Source organism: Nannospalax galili, unplaced genomic scaffold (genome assembly GCF_000622305.1).
Source record: "Nannospalax galili isolate Female #2095 unplaced genomic scaffold, S.galili_v1.0 scaffold11, whole genome shotgun sequence".
NCBI lineage: Eukaryota > Metazoa > Chordata > Mammalia > Rodentia > Spalacidae > Nannospalax > Nannospalax galili.
In genome coordinates, this window is record NW_008330735.1 from 5,840,068 (window position 1) to 5,859,103 (window position 19,036).

The 19,036-nt window shown below is 38.9% G+C and overlaps 1 protein-coding gene and 1 non-coding gene across 2 annotated transcripts in view; both read left to right on the forward strand.

Annotated features, from left to right (window-relative positions):
• Window positions 1-2,453: 2,453 nt before the first annotated feature.
• Window positions 2,454-19,036, forward strand: part of Eif3m (eukaryotic translation initiation factor 3 subunit M) — an 18,874-nt gene continuing 2,291 nt past the window's right edge. Inside the window, exons 1-8 of the mRNA XM_008851474.3 lie at window positions 2,454-2,549; window positions 4,985-5,117; window positions 6,763-6,901; window positions 7,167-7,290; window positions 7,567-7,661; window positions 13,120-13,203; window positions 13,961-14,060; window positions 14,804-14,885. Of these exons, the coding sequence (XP_008849696.1) occupies window positions 2,508-2,549; window positions 4,985-5,117; window positions 6,763-6,901; window positions 7,167-7,290; window positions 7,567-7,661; window positions 13,120-13,203; window positions 13,961-14,060; window positions 14,804-14,885 (799 nt within the window). The 5' untranslated portion in view covers window positions 2,454-2,507. The remainder of the gene's footprint in view (window positions 2,550-4,984; window positions 5,118-6,762; window positions 6,902-7,166; window positions 7,291-7,566; window positions 7,662-13,119; window positions 13,204-13,960; window positions 14,061-14,803; window positions 14,886-19,036) is intronic.
• On the forward strand, window positions 14,567-14,696 carry LOC115067501. Its single transcript, XR_003846912.1, has one exon. It is a non-coding gene; the product is annotated as a small nucleolar RNA SNORA63 (small nucleolar RNA).

Genomic DNA, 19,036 nt, shown 5'->3' on the forward strand with positions numbered 1-19,036 from the left:
ATCCTAGCACTCAGAAGGCTGACTCAGGAGGATTGAGAATTCAAAGCTAGATTGGGCTACATAGCGAGTCCTGTCCCAAAACAAAGCAAATGACATATTCCAGACCCCTTAAAAGTTTCCTCATAAATTCTTGTAATCTATCTTTGTCTCCTCCTTGTCCAGTGCCCATTCTCCAGGCAGCAACAACAATTTATAGTGCTGCCAGTATAAATTAGTTTGAATTTTCAGAGTTTTATATGAATAGAAGCATATAGCAGTTCCAGCTTCTTTTCACAACAAAATTACTTTGAGATCCATCCATGTTATTGCTTGTATCTATAGCTCATCCTTTTTTTGATGCAGAGTGGTATTCTATTGAATAAGTACATAACAACGTATTTGCCATTCCACTAATCTGTTGATGAACATTTGGCATGCTCCTTATTCTCAGCTGTTTAAAAATAAAACTGCTGGGGTTGGAGAAATGGTTCAGTGGTAAAGAGCACTGGCTGGTTTTGCAGAGGACCCAGGTTCGATTCCCAGCACCCACAGAGCAGCTAACAACTGTCCATAACTTCAGTCCAGAGCATCCGACGCCTCTTCTGTACTCCACAGACATTGCACTCATATACTCATGCAGGCAATACACTCATACACACAAAATAAAAATAATAAAATATTTAAAAAATAAAAATAAAACTGCTGCCCTTTTTAAAAATAGCAGCTCTTCAAAAAGAGTTATCATATGACTCATGTATATGCCAAGAGAAATATAAATGTAAGTTCACAAATACATTGTACATGAATGTTAATAGAAACATTATTTAGGATAACCTCATAATGGTGTTCAACAACCAAATGTCTTCCAACTGATAAACAAAATGTGGTACATTCATAACAGTGAAATATTGTTGTAATAAAAACAATAAGGGTTGATAACATAGATAAGCCTTGAAAATACTGTGCTAAATGAAAGAAGCCAGACACAAAAAGTCATATGCTTTATGATTTCACTTATATGAAATGTCCCCAAAAGGCAAATTTATAGGGACAAAAAGCAGAGCAGTGGTTTCTGGGGCCTTGGTGTGGGTTGGAATGGAGTGTGATTGCTAATATAGAGTTTCTTTGGGTGGAAGTTGAAAATGTCTTAAGAATGGTGATGGTTGTAGAGTTCTGTGGATATATTAACATCATAAAAGGATGAATGTGTTATATGATTTATTTCAATACACATATACAATCTAATGTTTTCAATAAAGCTTCAAGGACCTTCAGCTAACATGTAGAAGTTGTCATATAGGAATGCACTTTCATCTTTCTTGAGTAAATACTTTGCAGTAGGTCCTATGATAGGTGTGTGCTAAACGTTTTAGGGAACTGTCACTGTTGTATAAAATGATTGTACTGATTTATATTCCTAACAGCTGTAACAGGGGTTCCTAGCTCCACATATACCCACAAACACTTGGTATGGTCATTATTTTAATTTTAGATATTCTGAAAAATATGTAGCATTATCTCATTGCTTTAACTCATTTTCCTAATAACTAACGTTGATATCTTTCCTTGAGCTTACTGAATGTTTCTCTGTGGGTATTCTCTGGTGAAATCTGTTCTCCACCACCACCATCACCAACACATTTTGTTTTGTTTTGTTTTTTTTCCTCGTTGTATTTTCAAAGTTCTTTATGTAGTTGGCCCTCCATATCTGCTGGTTCTGCCTCCACAGATGCAATCAACTGCAGGCTAAAATATTCTGGAAAAATATTATGCCAGTTCTGAATTTACAGGCTTGTCATAGTGCCCTAGACAACAAAGCACATAGTGTTTACATTGCGTTAGGTATCTTAAGTATCCAAGCAATGACTTGAAGTATATAGGAGGATGTGCATAGGTAATAAACACAAAACCATTTTATATCAGGGACTTGAGCGTTCATAACTTTTGGTATCCTTGGAGGTGGGGGCGTCCTGGAACCAATTCCAACAGATGCTGACGGACACTGTGTATTTTGGGTAAGTCCTCAGTTACGTGAGAATAGCCTTTGAAAATGAGTTATCCTCATGTAGCAAGGAACACCGACTGGCAACTGGACCAGCAAACTGCGTTAATGCATAACACGAAAAACTCCACAAAAAACTCTGAAAACCTTTAGCAACACGGGCCTATCTGGAAAGCTCTCAGAGCCGCCAAGAGCGCATCAGGCTCCGGGTTGTGTGAACCAGGCAGGCCCCTGTGGCTGCCAAGAGCAGAGCTTGACCTGACGGAAGACACATTAGGCCAATAGGCCTGTTTCCCGGGAGCTGGTTTTTGGGCGGAGACCGCGGGGAATTGAGGAGCAGGGGTACGGGCCCTCGGGGAAGCGGGAACCGGAAGCAACCTTGAGGGCCCCGCCCATGAGGCCCGCCCGCGACCCCGCCTTGACAGGCTGACCCGGAAGCGGTTGTGTGGCTTCACCGTGAGGTCCAGTTCCCTTTTCCGGTCGGCGTGGTTCTGGAGCGGAGCGTCTTCCGCGGCGGGACTTCACCATGAGCGTCCCGGCTTTCATCGACATCAGCGAGGAGGACCAGGTGCGCGCGGTGCTTGTGGGGTGGCGGGTCGGACGAGCGGGGACGGCGGACGCTGGTGGAGGCCGCCCGGAGCCTCTGCGCACTGTCTTTCAACGCATGGGAACCCGTGACCACGCGCTTCTAGCCCAGGTCGCAGCGCGCGGACGGTGAGCGTCGGGACCAAGTCCGAGTCACCGACACTACTTGGTACTTTTCCCGGACTAGGAGCGGTGTCTCCTTCCGTTCCCCGAATGCTGCCACATCCGGACTGTGAAGTGGCGGGTGTCGTCGACTTAAGCACCGTTGGGAAAAGTAACTTTGCGTTGAACGTGTAAATGCGGGTCTTACCGTGCGTTCATCAAGACGAACGTGACCCACATTTTACGCGTAGACCGGAGTTTTCAATTCCCACTTGCGAAGGGTGAGAGTTTGGTAACCCCACGGTCCCTCCACCTGACACCCGCAGCTGGTACTGCGAGGCATGTATACGTGGGCTGTCCTGATACTTTACTGATTGAGGTTTGCTCTTGGGTACGTACACAGGACGCTTCTCTGTTTCACCATGACAGATGATTGTGAGACGCTGTATTAAACATGGAATGATATTCTTTAAAGACACATTTGTCTTTGTTTTTTGTTTTTTGCTGCTACTCCACTAATACAGAAATTTGAAGTTCAGTGTCTTAATTAAATATAAAAGGGGTAGGAAGTTCAAGTATGCAGAGGGAGTTATGCACAGATAGATGTAGAAGACAACACAGAATAACCCAAGAATTGGCTCCCGGTTAACTACCGAAGGATTTATGAATACACAAGTTTTTGTCATCAATCATATTCCACAGTGTCGTTTCTTAGATTATGTTACTGTTCTTGTAATATATAAATTTCACAGTAACCATATTCCTTTCAGCGAAATAGGTGATTGTGCTTGGGGATTTGTGTTTGGTCAAATTGTGTTTGGCTAGGGTTAAGAAATGTCCATCTTTGCTTTCCTTTGTTTCCCTTTTCTTCTTTTCCATAACCATTTGTCGCCTCCAAGAATGATCCAAAAACATTAAACTTCACTAGTTCTTAGGTGTTTGTAATTATAAAGTAGAAAGTGAAATACATTTTTTTTCTTGATTGAGCTATACATTTGATTGGGTTTTTTTGTTTGTTTGTTTGATGGTTTGGTTGTTGTTTTGGTCTTTTTGAGATTGGGTCTCCATGTAGCCGTAGCTGACCTGGAACAGGAGGCAGCTTTGGAGACTAGGCTGTCCTCAGTCTCACAGAGATCTATCACCTCTATCCCAAGTGCAGGAATTAAAAGGAGTGTACCACACCTCATCTGGCTGGACTATATATTTGATCATAGAGAAGAATGATTTCTGGTGGTATTTGTTCTAATATGATGACAATATATTTTTTTAAATACTGCTTCTACTCTTACATGAAGTTAACTATGTTTTTGTCAAGAAAAGTGACAGCAGTTGCGCTGAGGAACGGCTGGGGACACTTAACTTGACACAATAGGCCTTAACACAAATGACAGAATCTATGAATTCCAGTGGCGGGGGCAGCTCTGGGAGTGTGCCAGTGGGGATGGGGATATAAAGATGATTAAGAGTGATTGAGATGTTCTGTATGAAATATACTATGAAATATACAAAAATTCAATAAGAACAAATTTTAAAAAAAGAAAAGTGACATCAAACCTATACGCTTATTATACTTTTCTGAGGTAGCTAACACATTTATAGGTTTTAAAATATTGGTGAACTCTACCAAGATTGTTCTAGTTTCGTCTAGAGAGTTTGATGCCTGTGCATTTTCTAACAATATTCTTTCCTCTGCTGTTTCAGTTTTATGTTGGATCTTTAAAACCACCTGACTTTGTGTTTGACTACCATGAATGCCAAGCCTTCAAAAACTATTAAATATATGTGTAAATTCAGTTGTTTTGATAAACATGGCCCAAATAACCATGTTGCATCTTACAAGATTAACTACGTAGTAGATCCAATTTGTTACATGAACATCATAATCCAGGCAATATTGACAAGTTTTTGGTTTTTTTTCTACTAGCTGTATTTATGTATACATTCAAGAGCAAAGAATTTTTCATTTCTTTTCAAAAAGAATTTTGAATTTGCCTGGTCAGACTGATTTCCTCTCTAGTCCTTAGCCCTCCCTATGGAAACCCTCTGGGATATGAGAAAGCATTTGCTATAGATTTGAAGTCCAGCAGGATACAGGTGATACAAGGGCCTAAAGATGTTCCATGGGGAATGTGTCTACATAGGCTTTGTGGAGGGAAACCTGTGACTCTTGAGATGGGGAAATCAATATAATTTGAAGATTAGTTAGCATTTGCATGTTGTTGTTTCAGAAGGAGGGCAGATGGGTTTCATATTTTGTATTGTCATAATTCAGTTTTACAAATGAATGTAGAGCTTTAACTATTGTTTTATTCACAGGCTGCTGAGCTTCGTGCTTATTTGAAATCGAAAGGCGCTGAGATCTCAGAAGAGAACTCGAAGGGTGGGCTTCATGTAGATTTAGCTCAGATTATTGAAGCCTGTGATGTGTGTCTGAAGGAGGATGATAAAGGTTTGTTTTCATTCTTTTTTTTTTTTTAATTGAACTAATTTTAAAAGAGCCAAAGGTCGTTGATGACCACAAAGAAATAGTTTTCCAGATAGTTGGGAAGTTACTCATATGAACTCACAGCAGTGGTAACAGCATGTACAAGACCCATGCAAGCTCAAGCCAGACAAAATCAAGTGTAGATGTAGGGAAGTAGGTGAAGCACCCCAACCTTAACTGAGGAACTATTGACAACCCATAGCTACTGGGAGAGGGAGATTGATTTTCTTTAGGAATGCGATGCTAGATAGGTTAACCAGGCTCCAATGGATAGAGACACACCAAAGGACATTTGGGGACACAAACTTGGTTCAGTAGGCCTTAATATATGTCAGGGAGGGGTTTACAAGAGGGGTGTAGATAAGAGAGAGGGGTCTAAATATGATCAAAAGATGCTGTATGAGAGCCGAGCATGGTGGCACACACCTTTAGTCTCAGCACTCTGGGGGCAGAGGCAGGCACATCTCTGGGAGATCGAGACCACCCTGGTCTCTATAGTGAGTTCCAGTTCAGTTGAGGCTACAGAGAGACCCTGTCTCAAAAAGACCAAAAAAATTTGTATGAAATTTTTTTAATTGAACAAAAATTCAATTAAAAAATACATTCTAAAAAAAAAAAAAAAAATGCAGGCTAAGCACAGGCCAGAGAGGCAAGCCAGTAAGCAGCATTCCTCCATGGTCTGTGCTTCAGTGCCTGCCATGAGTTTCTGCCCCAAGTTCCTACCCCTATCTTCCTTTCATGATAGACTGTAAACTGTAAGCCAAATCCTCCCCCCAAAATATTTCTTAAATTATAAAAGAATCTACCTTGAAATTTTTGTCAGTTGTTTGTATTTCAGACCTTAAGATTTTTAAGCAACTGTTTTTAATATTTGCATACAGTTTCAGTTTATTCTGTTAGCTCTATGAAGTAAGCCATTTTTGAGAAAAACCTTTTAAAATCATGTACATCTGTGTGTTATATATATTAAATACTGATGGTTTTAGAATGAAGAGAAAAGCAAAAAAGCGCCATCCTGTTAATAAGGTTTGGATAAACTAAGCAGGATATTATTTCAAGTAATGTGAAAGTCATTTTATTATTAGGCTCCTTAATGAGATACAACAGGAATTCCTGTTCTGCAAGTTCTATAATCCTTGTTAAGGTTTAGAGATTAAACTTTGTATATAATTAATATTGATAATACTTGAAAAAGACTTAGCTGGCAAGAATTTAACAGCTTTCAGTTCTAAATCTTTACATGAAGTACAAAGTTTTCTTCAATCGAGACACACGGGTCTAAAACCCAGCTAGTAATTTCAAGATGATTGGATATTGTGCCAATAAATCATACAAATATATATGAACATGTAAATCATCTTAGATAATTTTTCTATTAAAATGAACAAATTGCTTTCTGAATGTTGGCTCTGCTGCAGAATTGGTATAGTTTGAATTCATGTATGGTATGTATTTGCTGCTCTCCAGTAAAGGCAAGTGTCATCTCAAATGGCTTCACAGTAGCCAAATTAGATAGTTTTAGAGCATCTTAGGTATTAAAACACTGGAAATACACACTGAACTGGACACACTGATTATTGTATTACTCTTGTGTTGTTGGCCTGTGCAGATGTTGAAAGTGTGATGAACAGTGTGGTATCCCTTCTCTTGATTCTGGAACCAGATAAGCAAGAAGCATTGATAGAAAGCCTGTGTGAAAAGTTGGTCAAGTTTCGGGAAGGTGAACGCCCATCTCTCAGGCTGCAGTTGTAAGTGACCAGAAAGAATCTAGTTTTTCAAGGGACTGCTTGTATGGCACTATTTGTGATAGTTAAAAGTCGGGATTGTAGAATTTGACTGTCAGTAGCTCTCATTAGCTATGGCATGGGCAGCACTTAAACTTTCTGTGCCCCAATTCCCTCCTTTGTAATATGAAGTTGTTATTAGTACTGCCTCAGGTTTGTTGTGAGAGTGGGTAACTTCAATTAATACTTTGGTTGCTGCCCACAAACAGTGTTCTTGTTTGTTAACCAGACTCAGCAACCTTTTCCATGGGATGGATAAGAATACTCCTGTAAGATACACCGTGTACTGCAGCCTCATTAAAGTGGCAGCATCGTGTGGAGCCATCCAGTACATCCCAACTGAGCTGGATCAAGTGAGTTTCTTCTTGTAATACTTGTTCTATTTATAAGGAATGGCTAAGGTAGCACAGGTCTATGTATCTTAAATGTTATCATCTCTCTTTTGTTTGTTTTTTTGAGACAGGGTCTCATGTAGCCCAGGCTGGCCTCAAATTTGCAGTGTGGTTAAAGATGAGCTTGAACTGATCCTCCTGCCCCTGCCTCCCAGGTGCTAAATGTTAGCTTTTAAACTGAAAGTCTACTACTCAGCTGTGTTACTAAACTTTCTCCTTTTGTGAATCTCGTCATAGGTGAGAAAGTGGATTTCTGACTGGAAGCTCACTACTGAAAAGAAACATACCCTCTTAAGACTACTTTATGAGGCACTTGTGGATTGTAAGAAAAGGTATTTAGAAGTACTGCACTAACAGTTTACCTGGTGGCAGAAGTAGGTACGGGCATGTCTTGAAGATGGGTGGAGAAGTGATTTTATTCAGCTTTGTTCTTCAGTCATAAATCCATTTCTGTAAATTTTATGTACTAAGTTAAAAGGTAATTGCAGCTGGGTATTGTGGCACGCGCCTTTAATCCCAGCCCTTGGGAGGCAGAGGCTGGTGGATCTCTGCGAAATCAAAGCCAGCCTGGTCCACATAGTGATTTCCAGGTAGTCTGGGATGAGGGAGACCCTGTCCGGAAAAAAAAAAAAAGATAATTGCAGGGGCTGGAGAGATGGCTTAGTGGTTAAGAGTACTGGCTAGATTTGGATTTGATTCCCAGCACCCACGCAGCTTCTCCCATCCTCTGGATCTGATGCCATCTTCTGGCCTCCGTGTGCACAAAACACTCATACTCACAGTTTTGTTTTGGGGTTTGTTTGTTTGTTTGTTTTTAAGATAATGGCAAAGATTAAGGGGGAGGCTGGGGTTGTAGCTCAGTTGGTAAAGTGCTTGCTTAGAATGCATGAAGTCTTGGGATCTATACCCAGACTCACATAAACCAGATGTGGTGATAGGTGTTTGCAGTTATAGCACTTGGGAGGTGCAAGCAAGAGGAACAGGGGTTCAGGGTCATCCTTAGCTACATATATTCATTCAAGGACAGCTTGGAATACAGAAGTCCTCATCTGATTAAAAAATTCAAGTGTTTTTTTTTTTCTCGACCTTAAACTTTTTAGAGAACAAAACTTGATTTTTTTAAAACTACTATTATAACTCCCAACGCTGTTTATGACATTAGACTGTTATTTAATGATGCTTTCATGTCATAGTATCAGGGTAGTGCTGTCACTTTTGCTGGTGATGAGGGGACATCAGTGAAAACTTACCACAGCCAAAATTTCTTATGAACAATCACCCTGCAGGTGCTGATATTAAACAACTACTCATTGGGTTGGGGAAGGTCTTGGGGTTCCAACCCATCAAACTTTGTGCCAAAATAATCTACATACCTGGTTTTAGGAGACCTGCAAACAACAGGGGAAGCCTTATCATTTGGTTGTTATAATGAAGGGTAATTCTTTTTTATATGAAGTCATCAGTCTTCAGCTTAGTTTTCCCATACAAATTTTATATTAGCTGTTAATACCTAGAGAGTTAATACTAGCAAGATGAATACATTTCTGTTGTGCTAAAACATTGTAAATATTTCCCATATTAAGCTAAAGTTAAGAACTCTATGTATGCTTCTGTTGTGAAAGGTAGCATGTTGTGTCATAAAAGATAAGCAAGGGGTGCTTACCTTTTTTAAGTTTGTCATTCTGAAGCAGTGGTTACTTTCTTGTTAAAGGCTGGCATGCTTGTAACAACACTTTAGCCAGTTGCTAGTAAAGTGTTAAATTGATTTCAAATAGAGTACATAAAAACTATAAGAGAGCAAGTCTGTATTTTAAATGTGCAGGCTATGGGGTCAGACCACTGGAATTCAGATCTTGAACTGAATAGATTACTTAATGTAGCTGTCCTATTATAACAATAACGATACTAGTCCTTACCTCAGAGTAAAAACATTAGATAGAGTTCTTAGAGGCTTCATTACTGAGCAAACACCTAGTAAGGCCTGTTATTTTTTTCCGCTACCCTTTTTGTTTTTAAACTCACCTTTAGAAATTCGTTTATTTTCCTGGCACAGTAATTTTAAGTGGTGAGTGTTGTGACTGTTCCGTGAATGTCAACTGCTTATTGGCATTGATAATGACTCTGGAGGATTTTTCTTCATGCTGTTTGTTAGGTCCTCAGGCTGCTATGTATAAAAAGGAAATAACTGAATTTCAGAGCTGTTCTTAAGAAAAACGTAAGTAGGACATGAGCACTCAATTGGAACTTGTGTTAGTTCCTTTTCTGTTGCTGTGGTAAACACATGACCTGGGCAACTTTGAGAAAGAAAAGTCTTTTAGCTCACGATTTCAGAGGGGTAAGAGTCCATCATGGCAGGGACATCTGGAGCAGAAAGCTGAGCACTCACATCTTCAAGTAGGCATAGGAAGCAGAGAGACTAATTGGAAATGGGACATGGCTATCTGCTCTCAAAGCCCATCCCCAGTGACTACTTCCTCCATTATGGCCACACCTCCAAAAGGTTCCATGACCTTCCCCAAACAGCATCATCAAACCAGGACCAATTCAAAAGCTCTGAAATTCAGTTATTTCCTTTTTATTCAAATACGTGGAGCCTATAGGGAACATTCTCATTCAGACAGGGCTCTACCTAGACAGGTCCTGATGTTGGCTGTTAGAACATGGTTGTCACAGGTAATCACTTCTCTTCTTTCGTAAGAAAAAAAAATTAACTTGGTGGTGTGTGTGTGTGTGTGTGTGTGTGTGTGAGTGTGTCTAGAGAGAGATAGGGGACACTTGTGGAAGACAGAGTACAACTTGATGAGGTTGGTTTCCTCCACCTTTATATGGGTTTCAGGAGTTGAACGCAAGTCATCAGGCTTGCATGGCAAGCACCTTTAAAAGCCCATCAAGCCATCTCATCTCACAAGCCTTCATTCTTTATCTTCTTGAGGTACTTTAGTTGATTTTTGAAACGCCTCTCGAGATTCTTCTTTCACAGCTCTGTGTCTTCCCTGTTAATGTAAACATCAGAGTGACTCAGTCTTGGAACTTTTTCAGCTGTGTTACATCTGTTCCCTTTGCTCTTGGCTGGCTTGCTGTCATTATGGAGGAAACTGTGAACCAAGTGCATTTTGGGTGGGTTAATTCTTTGTGTTGCTAGTTTGTTAAGTTCATTGCTGGACACTTAGTGGCCTGGCCCACACCTGTGGCCTGTACCTGCTAAATGCTATCAACGTTTCCCAGTCATGGCAGTTGCAGTTACCCCCTTACACTTCCCAGTGTTCTTGAGAGTCCCTTGTGGAGAGCCACAGCTTCCTTAAGGGATCCTCATCTCATGCCTTAAATACAATCAGTATATTGATTTTCAAGTGACCCCCCTGAGCTGCTGCTTCTCCAAACTCCAAATAGGAGTGTCCATTGCTACTTAACATATCCAGTCAGGTATCCAGAAGGTGTTTTAAACTTGATTGTTGAAAAAGTGAGCCATAGCATTTTCTCTAACTCAGGAAATAACCATTTCCTTTCTTCAAATCTTGGGATTTGTCCTTGACCTCTCTGTCTTACATTCTACATTTGATCTATCAGTAAATCCTATCATCTTTGACTAAATCCAGTCAAGCCATTTTACTTATGTTGCTACCAGACGATCTAAGCTATTGTCATTTCTTATTTAAGTTGCCCCCTAATCGTAATACAGCTGCCAGAAGTTCTGTTTAGTATAGATGATCAGTTTATGTCTTTCCTCTACCTAGAACCTTCCAGGGACTTCATTCACAGGAAAAGGCAAAGCCAATTCCAGCCCATGGTACTGGAGAGAACACTCCCCAGAGATCCACATGGCTCCCTACATTCTCCACACCACTCAGTTGTTACAGTCATTGGAACAGTCTTTCTTGACTGCCTATATAACCAACTGCCTCTCTGCCTCATCCCTGTTATAGATCATTTCCCCATTGCACTTTACTAGCAGGCACACTTAATGTTTAGTTAGAATTTACTAAATTACATTTCATGAGGGCAGGGGACTTTGCTTGTTACTAGAACAGTACCTAACACTCCTATGTACTTGGTATATATTTATGAGATGAGTAGCAATTGTTGACATGCAAACATGGCAACACAGTAGTTACAGAAGGCAGAGGTGTAAGACACTGTGAAGTGCTAACTTGAGCTAGGGAGATGTACTCCTCCAAAGGCATTTAGAATGAAACATTTTGGAACACTTGGAAGTATAAGAGACCTGACTTCCCAGATTTCTGTGCTGAAAATTAGATTGCAATGTTTTAGGTTTTTTTTTTAAAAAAAGATAGGGTCTCCCTGTAGCCCCAGCTGGCCTGGAACTTGCTCTGTAGACCATGCTGACCCTAATCTCACAGAGATCCCTCTGCCTCTGCCTTCTGAGTGCTGGGACTAAAGATGTGCAGTACCTCACCTGGTCGTCTTCATTGTTAAGAACAGGTACAGTCCTGTGGGCATCACTTTGACTTTGGTCTTTCTGCGGCACGGGACCATGGTGTCCCTTCTCTGAAACCCTTTCCTTCACTTCAGTGATACCTGTCTCCTTTTCCATCTAGGCTCTTTAGCAGTGCATTTTGATACCTTTGTAAACACCTCTCCCCTGCTGGTACTACTCATTTTTTAATTAAAAAGATTTCTTGAGCTAAGTATATTACATTGAAGTATATAGTGGCTGAGTGTATCTGTGCTTCCAGTGTGGAATAACAATTAACATGGGGTCTCTTAATGTTTTCCTTTGGATTTTTTAAGATGTTATTTTTATTTTGTCTGTATGAATATGTGCCTGCATGTGTGTAAGTGCAGCCTTGTTGTCAGTGCCTACAGAGGTCAGACAAGGGATTCAGATCCCCTGGAACTGGAGTTATGGACAGTTTTTAGTCGACATGTGGGTGCTGGGAATTGAATCTGGAAGAGCAACCAATGCTCTTGCTGAGACATCTCTCCATCACTGTTTAAGATTTTAAGCCCTACTTAACCATGCCTGCATACATCATTGAGCTTAAGATGATAATACAGTTTCCATTGAGTTTCCTAGGTTGAATGCCATTAGGAAGGGGAAAAAATTATAGAAAAGGCCAGAATGCCTGATTTTTTTTCCCAGTTAAGAAACATTTTCTGAACTGGGTGAAGATTCACCAATTAAAGAAAGTAAGAAAGGGTGAAAATAGATGTTTTTTTCTTATTTATTTTTTGTAGGTATTGGGGATGGAACCCAGGGCCTTCACATGCATGGCAAGTACTCTTCCACTGGGCTCCATCTCCAGACAAATATTTTGTAAGAGTCCAAGTTGAATGAACACATTCAGTTATTTTAGCCCCTTCATGATAGGTTTAAGGATAATTAAATTGGAAGGGTAGCTTAAGTAGTTATGTTTGTTGTTTGCTCAACAATTACACTGTCCTAACAGTTTGTCCTGAGCCTTCATATTGCTCTTCCCTTTGCCTGGCATCTCCCTACCTTACACCCTTGCTTTATTCATCATCAAGACAAGAAGGTAAAGGGAGATTTTCTATTTTGATTCCCAGTGTACCTGTTACTTAACATAAAGTCACCTGCTCCTTCTGCCCTTCATGTTTTATTTCATTGCTTATTTCCTTCATAGCGACTTACTATCTTTCCTCAGTTGTGTGACAAGTTCTATGATTTCTTTTAAATAGCCAACTGTCCTGGCCACTGTGCTGTTCTGTGTGTATTATCAGTACAAGACCTGACATTTAGGGTATATTTTGTAGTAAAGGAATTACTGTGGCAATGTAGTCAGATTCTTGAAATGCTATTTTCTTTTAAAGTGATGCTGCTTCAAAAGTCATGGTGGAATTGCTTGGAAGTTACACAGAGGACAATGCTTCCCAGGCCCGAGTTGATGCCCACAGGTAATGTTAAACATTGTTCCACTGAGCACTTGTCAGCAACTTTGAGATGACCTACAGAGTTCAGTTCCATAACTCTGAAGTCATCTTTGCAACCACCAGTGAGCCAGGGCTCTTCAGTAATGTGTTCCTGTCATTAATCCAGTTCAGGATTGGGTATTGTAAGAACCATAGGTTGCAAGTGAAATAGCCACTTGGTGTTTACTGTATAGAATATTGCTGTTGTGGGCATGAGAACCACAACCAACCTAAAAATTAGAGCCTGCTTTTAGGTCAGTTTCTCTTAATAAGGTATGTAGATGGGGAAAAGTTTTGTTGCTTGTCAAAAATTAGTCCATTACTTATGAGAAAATGAGGGCTTTAACAGTCTTAGATCTAATATAAAAATGGGAATAGAATCATATTTTTTGCAGATCTCTTTCATTGTCTCTCAAATGGTTGTGAGCACTGTCAGGGTTGTAAGAAATAAATGAAACACTGCCTGTTGGGTGCTGTCACCGTGGTAAGGTGCTGGCTGCTGTTTGCTCTTGGTGACCTTGATGCTTTCAGCTGTGCTTTTGTTTATCACTGTTTTATCTCATTATGTTAAAACAGATCCACTTGATAAAAAGATGTATCGTCCTGTTTCAACCCATTTTTTTATCTTCTGGTGTTGTACATTGGATTCTTAGTTTACTGAGTTAATATATCTTGTGATCTGCTAAATAATCAAAAAGCTATGATTTCAAGGCCCAGCTTACTCTTTTGTTTTCTTATTAAGGTGTATTGTACGAGCACTGAAAGATCCAAATGCTTTTCTATTTGACCATCTTCTTACTTTAAAACCAGTCAAATTTTTGGAAGGCGAGCTTATTCATGATGTAAGTAGTTTGTCCTTTAATCCGAATAGTATACCCATTTCCTAAGTCTTACATACTTAAGCAGCACTATTTGTGTTTGCATTAATGAAGGAAATTATTGAAGATCCTGCACTGTCAGGAAATTTGATATTTAGGACCCACCTTCTCCATCCATTAAACAATCTTACTTTACTCCTTCATCTCCAGACTTGGCCTGGCAATTATTTACTTTGCTATAATACATGTTTCTTTTAATTTAATACTGTATCCCAAATTAAGAAGATAAATATAATACTTAAAAACAATAGCCAGTACATGGTTGTGATCCCAGCATTCAAGAGGCTGAGGCAGAAGAATTGAAAGTTTAAGGCCAACATGAGCTATATATGGCAAGAGTCATTCAGAAACAAAACAATACATGATTATAGTTTTGAGTGCAGTTTTTAAAATGAGCCATAAGAATGGTTAGGCAGTGACCTTGTGAAGCATTTCTACACTAAATGTAGTGTTAGAAGTTGGTGTCTTAAAAGCGGGATTTAACTACAGTATAGCTGTTAAGTGCTATGTTGTCATTCCCCCTGCTCAAAACAGTGTTGTTTCTTAACTATACTGTCTGCTAGATACCTGTAGCAGCCAGGGATGCTTGGTCTCATACATGTTTTTTTTTTTAAAAAAAAAAAGAAGTTGGTGTCTTAAAACAATGTCTTTAGTATACATCTTGCTTCCTATCTTGATACTTTTTTTTTTGTCTCTTATCTGTATAGCTTTTAACCATTTTTGTGAGTGCTAAATTGGCATCATATGTCAAGTTTTATCAGAATAATAAAGACTTCATTGATTCACTTGGTAAGTGTTGGGGTTTTTGTTTAGTTGATTGGTTTATTGTGGGTTTGGACCCCCACCCAATGGAGTGATGAGAAAATGCTACTCTTAACAATAATGGTACTGTGAGATCCTTCAAATATGGTTGAGTCATATAGAGAGTAATATATATATGAGGCTTATATAGAGAGCAATATATATAAAACAGACATAGGTGAACAGTTGAAAAGGTGGTGTAGAATGAATTGGGAACCAGAAACTTAAGATACAAGATGGCATTTGTGATTAAAAGGGGTGGGGGGCAAAATTAGTAGTCAAACATCCTGGCCTTTTGTTTTCTCTCCCAGAAGAATTTGTTGAATTTTAGGCCCTTGCAGCTCACACTTTACCATGGTCTTGATACGTTTTAACAAGAATCAAGTGCTTAAAAGACTAGCTAGGAATAGTTCCATTGCTGTGTATGTTATTAAAATACAGGGATGGGAAAAGGAGCAGAAAGGCAACTGAAAAGATCACTATTTGATCATAATCATGACTTGTGAAGGTGTGTGTGTTTGTGTGGATTTTTTTGAGACAAGATCTCTGTAACCCAGACTGGTATTGAAATTGTGGCATGCCCCCTGCCTCAGCCTCCGAAGTGCTGGGATTATAGATACAAACAACCACACCTGTCATTTTAAGAGCTGGTAAAATTTGATGATAAAAGGGTTAAGATTGGTTGTGGGTATTTTTGGTTTTGTTTTGTAAACAACTTATTACTTAGATGCATGATGATGTCTATAAAATAGTGGGCTGCAAAATTAATAGCAGGTTTTCTTTCCTTTCTGATAAATAATATTCCATGTGTGGATGCCCCCCCCCTGCCAAAAACTTTTTGATAATTGGATCTAGGGAAGTAAAAATGGAGGTGTAATGATTTTTTTTACACCATGACAACTTGAAGACAGCATAAAAAGTCTGATTTTGGCTTTGAATTTTGTTGTGTTTATAATTTTTATGACGTGTGTGTGTGTGTGTGTGTGTGTACACAGAATGTCAGTTGGGAGGACTCAGTTTTCTCCTACCATGTGGGTCCCAGGGATCAAACTTAGGTTGTCAGGCTTGGCAGCAAGTACCTTTACTCACTGAGCCATCTCACTGGCCCTTGAACAGGTTTTAAATGTCTAAAACTACCAGTTTTTTTTTTTGTGGTGGTGGTGGGGTGTTTTTTTTTACATTGATGTCAACTGAAACTCAGGGCCTTTATTTTCTTTTAGGCAATAACCAAAATACAATAGAAGTTGATTGTGTGTTTCATAGTCAGTTGAATTATTAGCCTTATTGTTTGAGATGTAGATAATGAGTACTGTTGGAATCTACTTGCTAATAGTTACTTTGCAATTTAGTTAATATTAATTCCTGTCACCTGTAAATTTTATGCAACCATTGGGTTTGGAGAAGATTGACTTAATTTGAAATATACCAAGCTTAAAATAGATGCAAGACTGTGTAGAATATTTTGCAAGGTGCACTAGACCCAGAAAACCACATTGGGTCCCAGTTCATGCTTTGTGGCATGAAGCTGTGTGATGGAATGTTAATGTCAGCAACCTCTTTATTTACGCACAAGGCAAAAGGAGTAGTAATTAACACTTTGACACTCCCCCATTGATGTGTAATTGACTGTTTCAAAGGAGCACTGGTTCATAAGCTATTGCATGCATTAAAACTGCGTTTTCTATATTGCAGCATTTTAAGACAAGGGTCAGTGACAATGCAGAAATTGCTCAGTGATGCACATTTTTTTATTACTGCATTAAGGTTTGACATATTAGTAATGAATAAATGTTTCCATAAAATTAGATTTTTTATAACTTTAAAATTGAAATATGGTATAGAACACTGAGCCTTCCTCTTAGAAGGTAGTCTAGTTGATGAAACAAAGCGCTGCTTCCTTCAGATCTTGAACTCATACCTTACCTGCTTAATAGTTTGATTTTCAGAGCAAGAGCACTAAAGACTTTGTTTTATTTGCTATTTAAAGTAATGACTTGAGACATCAATTTGAAGTGCTTTTAGATAGAAGTAAAGTAACTATTTTTATATTCAACTCTTTCTAAAAGTAGTGTTCATTCCTTTGATACATTTTTGTTTTCATTTACAGTAAGGAACCTGCACAAAGAGAAGCAGTAAAACATTTAAAAAATATTTTTCGGGTTTAGGGAGATGGCTTAGTAGGTAAAAGTACTTGATGTGTGAGCACAAGAATCTGGGTTTGGACCCCCAGCACCCATGTAAAAGCTGGATGAGGCAGTATGTGCCTGTTACCTCTGTGCTGGGCAGGTAGAGCCCCAGGATTTGCTGGCCAGCCAGTTGAGCTGACATGGTAAGCTCCGGGTTCAGTGAGAGACCCTGCCTCAAAAAGTAAGACAGAAAGGGAGAATGGAGGACACCTGACTTTGACCTCACAGGGGCACACACACCTTAGATCATACCAGAAATTTGAAGACTTTCTGTCATATTTTTCTGAAAGGACTATGTATATGCCTGCAGAACTGGGAGTGCAGAGGGATTTTGACTCTTTTAATACTTGTTCCTTAGTAGCAAAAAATTCCTACTAATTTATTGTGCCAACTAGAAAACAAATTCCCTAATTTGCCTATCCCAAATTAACAGTCTTCAATTTCAAATCTTTTTCTAAAAGAAGCTTTAGGAGAAACATTATTAAGTGTTTATGTTGGGGGTTTTAGATATATTATTAGGTATTTAATACAGATGACAGGTTATGAGTAAGTAAATTCCACAAGTGGCATCCATTTATCAAAACATTTCTTTTTATTAACAGTGACAACTTGGGCCAATAGTATCATTATCTTGTGTCAACCAAATTGCCCTAACATGTCCACATGTAGTCTGGTGTTATCCAGTTGCTACCTTCTTGCTTCAGAAAGTTAATCAACATCTAATTTGCATTTGTTAATTAGGGTTAATGTGCACTAATTGATTTTTTGATGCTTGTAGGTTATCATTAAACCCAGTTAGCAATACCTACTTGTGTACCTCATTCATTTGAGTTATGATCATGTTTTTGTTGAATCTGTGCCAAATCAGAAGCCTGTATCATAATTACAGCTAATTAACAGACAATCATGCCCTATATTAACGGGTTTCCCTAGTCTTCCACTAATACATGAATGTTAGAAATTTCCTTTTATTTATTGGGTGCCTAGATAGATAACTTTTTAACATTACACACTTGAAATAATTCTAGTTTTTAAAACTTGCTTTTATAATATAACACTATCAAAACAAGTACAGATAACACTCTGTTCTAATTCTGCTTAGGATGAAGCTGTAATTTGGATCTTTGAATTTGTGTATTTTTGTGTGTTTGCGCTTGGTTTTATAAATTCCTGGTCTACAGTTGCTATTTTGTAACTCTAAGAAGTTACTTAATCTTTTTGCTCTCTTTGACTTTTGAAGTAAAAAGGATCAGATAATTTGTTATGCTTCCTTCTAGGCCTAACAAATTTTTGTGGCCTGCGTAATAGCAACAGTATGTTTCATTAGAAATTACAGTGCCAATATTAAATTATTGGTATAATTTCATCCTTTGGCCTTATCAAACCTTACCTGTTAACCTTACCTGTTAATGGTAGAGTTTTAGCACTAAATATATTTATTAGCCTAAAAATGTTAAATGATAAACACATTTTGACAGTTTGATCTGCAAATACTGAATCCAGAGGGACCAGAAGGGAAATGGATTATTTTCATAACTAAAAATGTTTATCAGAATTTTTTATATGTATGTGTACACAGTACTGGAAATCAAACTCTGCACATGGTAGGCAAACACCATATTACCATCAAGCGACATCTCCAACTCTGAAAACACTTTAAAAAGTGGCATGTTTGCTAGTAATAGTGACACAGAATGAATAGTCAGTAGGTAAGGAATCCTGTGTTTAAATGAAGCGCTCTTGGTGAAAATAGGTAATTTAACTATGAAATGCACTTTGTAGATTTTTGTCTCTTAAAATATATAAAAATGCGGCCGGCCTTGGTGGCACATGCTTATAGTCCCAGCACTTAGGAGTCAGAGGCAGGTGGATCTCTGTGAGTTCAAGGCCAGCCTGGTCTATATAGTGAGTTCCAGGACAGCTGGGGCTACAGGGAACCCTGCTTCAAAAAGA